Source organism: Rhinopithecus bieti, unplaced genomic scaffold (assembly GCF_001698545.2).
Source record: "Rhinopithecus bieti isolate Rb0 unplaced genomic scaffold, ASM169854v2 scaffold_35554, whole genome shotgun sequence".
Classification (NCBI taxonomy): Eukaryota; Metazoa; Chordata; class Mammalia; order Primates; family Cercopithecidae; genus Rhinopithecus; species Rhinopithecus bieti.
The window spans coordinates 1-1030 of NW_016814856.1; the positions used below are offsets into that span (position 1 = coordinate 1).

The following is a 1030-nucleotide window of genomic DNA, read 5'->3' on the forward strand; positions in this document are numbered from 1 at the left end:
CGGAGACTGGACACCCGAGTCTTGGGAGGCTCTGGGCGGAGATGGGACACTCCAGTCTCGGGAGGCTCCGGGTGGAGACTGGACACCCGAGTCTTGGGAGGCTCTGGGCGGAGACTGGGCACCGGAGTCTTGGGAGGCTCCGGGCGGAGATGGGACACCGGAGTCTCGGGAGGCCGCGGGCAGAATTCCCCACAGGGGTATTTACCAGGCTCGGTGGGTACCTGGGTTGTCTTCTCCCGGCCCTTACAAGCGCATGTGTCCTCTAGCTTCCTCTCAGGATCCAGCGGTTTCACCACCTGTGGTAGGAGATCTTCTCCCAGATTGGAGTTCACGGCCAAGGGAGGCTTGGCCGTCAGCTGGGCTTCCACTTCCTCTACGAACGCCTTCCTTGTTGGCTGGGCTGGTGAGAGCTCGGAAAATAGGGCCGCTTTCTTGAGCAGCTTTTTTTTCTTGCCCTTGGGGTCAGCTTGGGAACCTCTGAGAGATATTTTGGGGAGTAAAACTCGTCACGGCGACAAACAAGCGTACCTTCGGGAGACGGACAGCCATAGCGGAAGTTGTCCACGCCCTCCGTCACAAATACCCGGTTCCGAGGGTCCATGGGCGGGAACCTCAGGCGTCTGTGCTTGCGCTTCGCCAAGCACTTGGAAGGCGGTTTGTCACAGCACGAGGACTTGGAGTCCATGCCCGGGGCCTCGGCCAGTCCAGCCGCCTCTGGTCCCCATGGTGGCCCTCGCTGGGGTGCCACCTCTCCAGTTTCCGCGGCTCCTGATCCCTGCCGCTCTAGTCTCTAGGAGACCGCGAGCCACTCGCAGCCCAGGTTCCTTCCTGGAGGCGGGGCAGCGCTGACGCCACCTGCGCAGCCGGGATTCTAACAGGTGTGTAGTGCAATCTCATTCTGGCTTTTATTTGCGTTTCCTAATGACTACTGGTATTGAACATCTCTATATTTGCTTATTTGCCATCCTTATCTCTCCTTGGTTTAAGTTTCTGTGGATTTTCCCCCCATTTTAAATTGTGTTGCTGGATA

At 58.4% G+C, this 1030-nt stretch overlaps 1 protein-coding gene across 1 annotated transcript; it reads right to left on the reverse strand.

Moving 5' to 3' along the window:
- Positions 1 to 5: 5 nt before the first annotated feature.
- Positions 6 to 685, reverse strand: LOC108515502 (protein FAM47B-like; the record flags this gene model as incomplete). Its single annotated transcript, XM_017852418.1, is given in 2 exon segments — positions 6 to 499; positions 502 to 685. Coding segments are annotated over 2 exon segments (678 nt in total), but the record flags the coding sequence as incomplete, so codon positions are not given.
- Positions 686 to 1030: the final 345 nt, after the last annotated feature.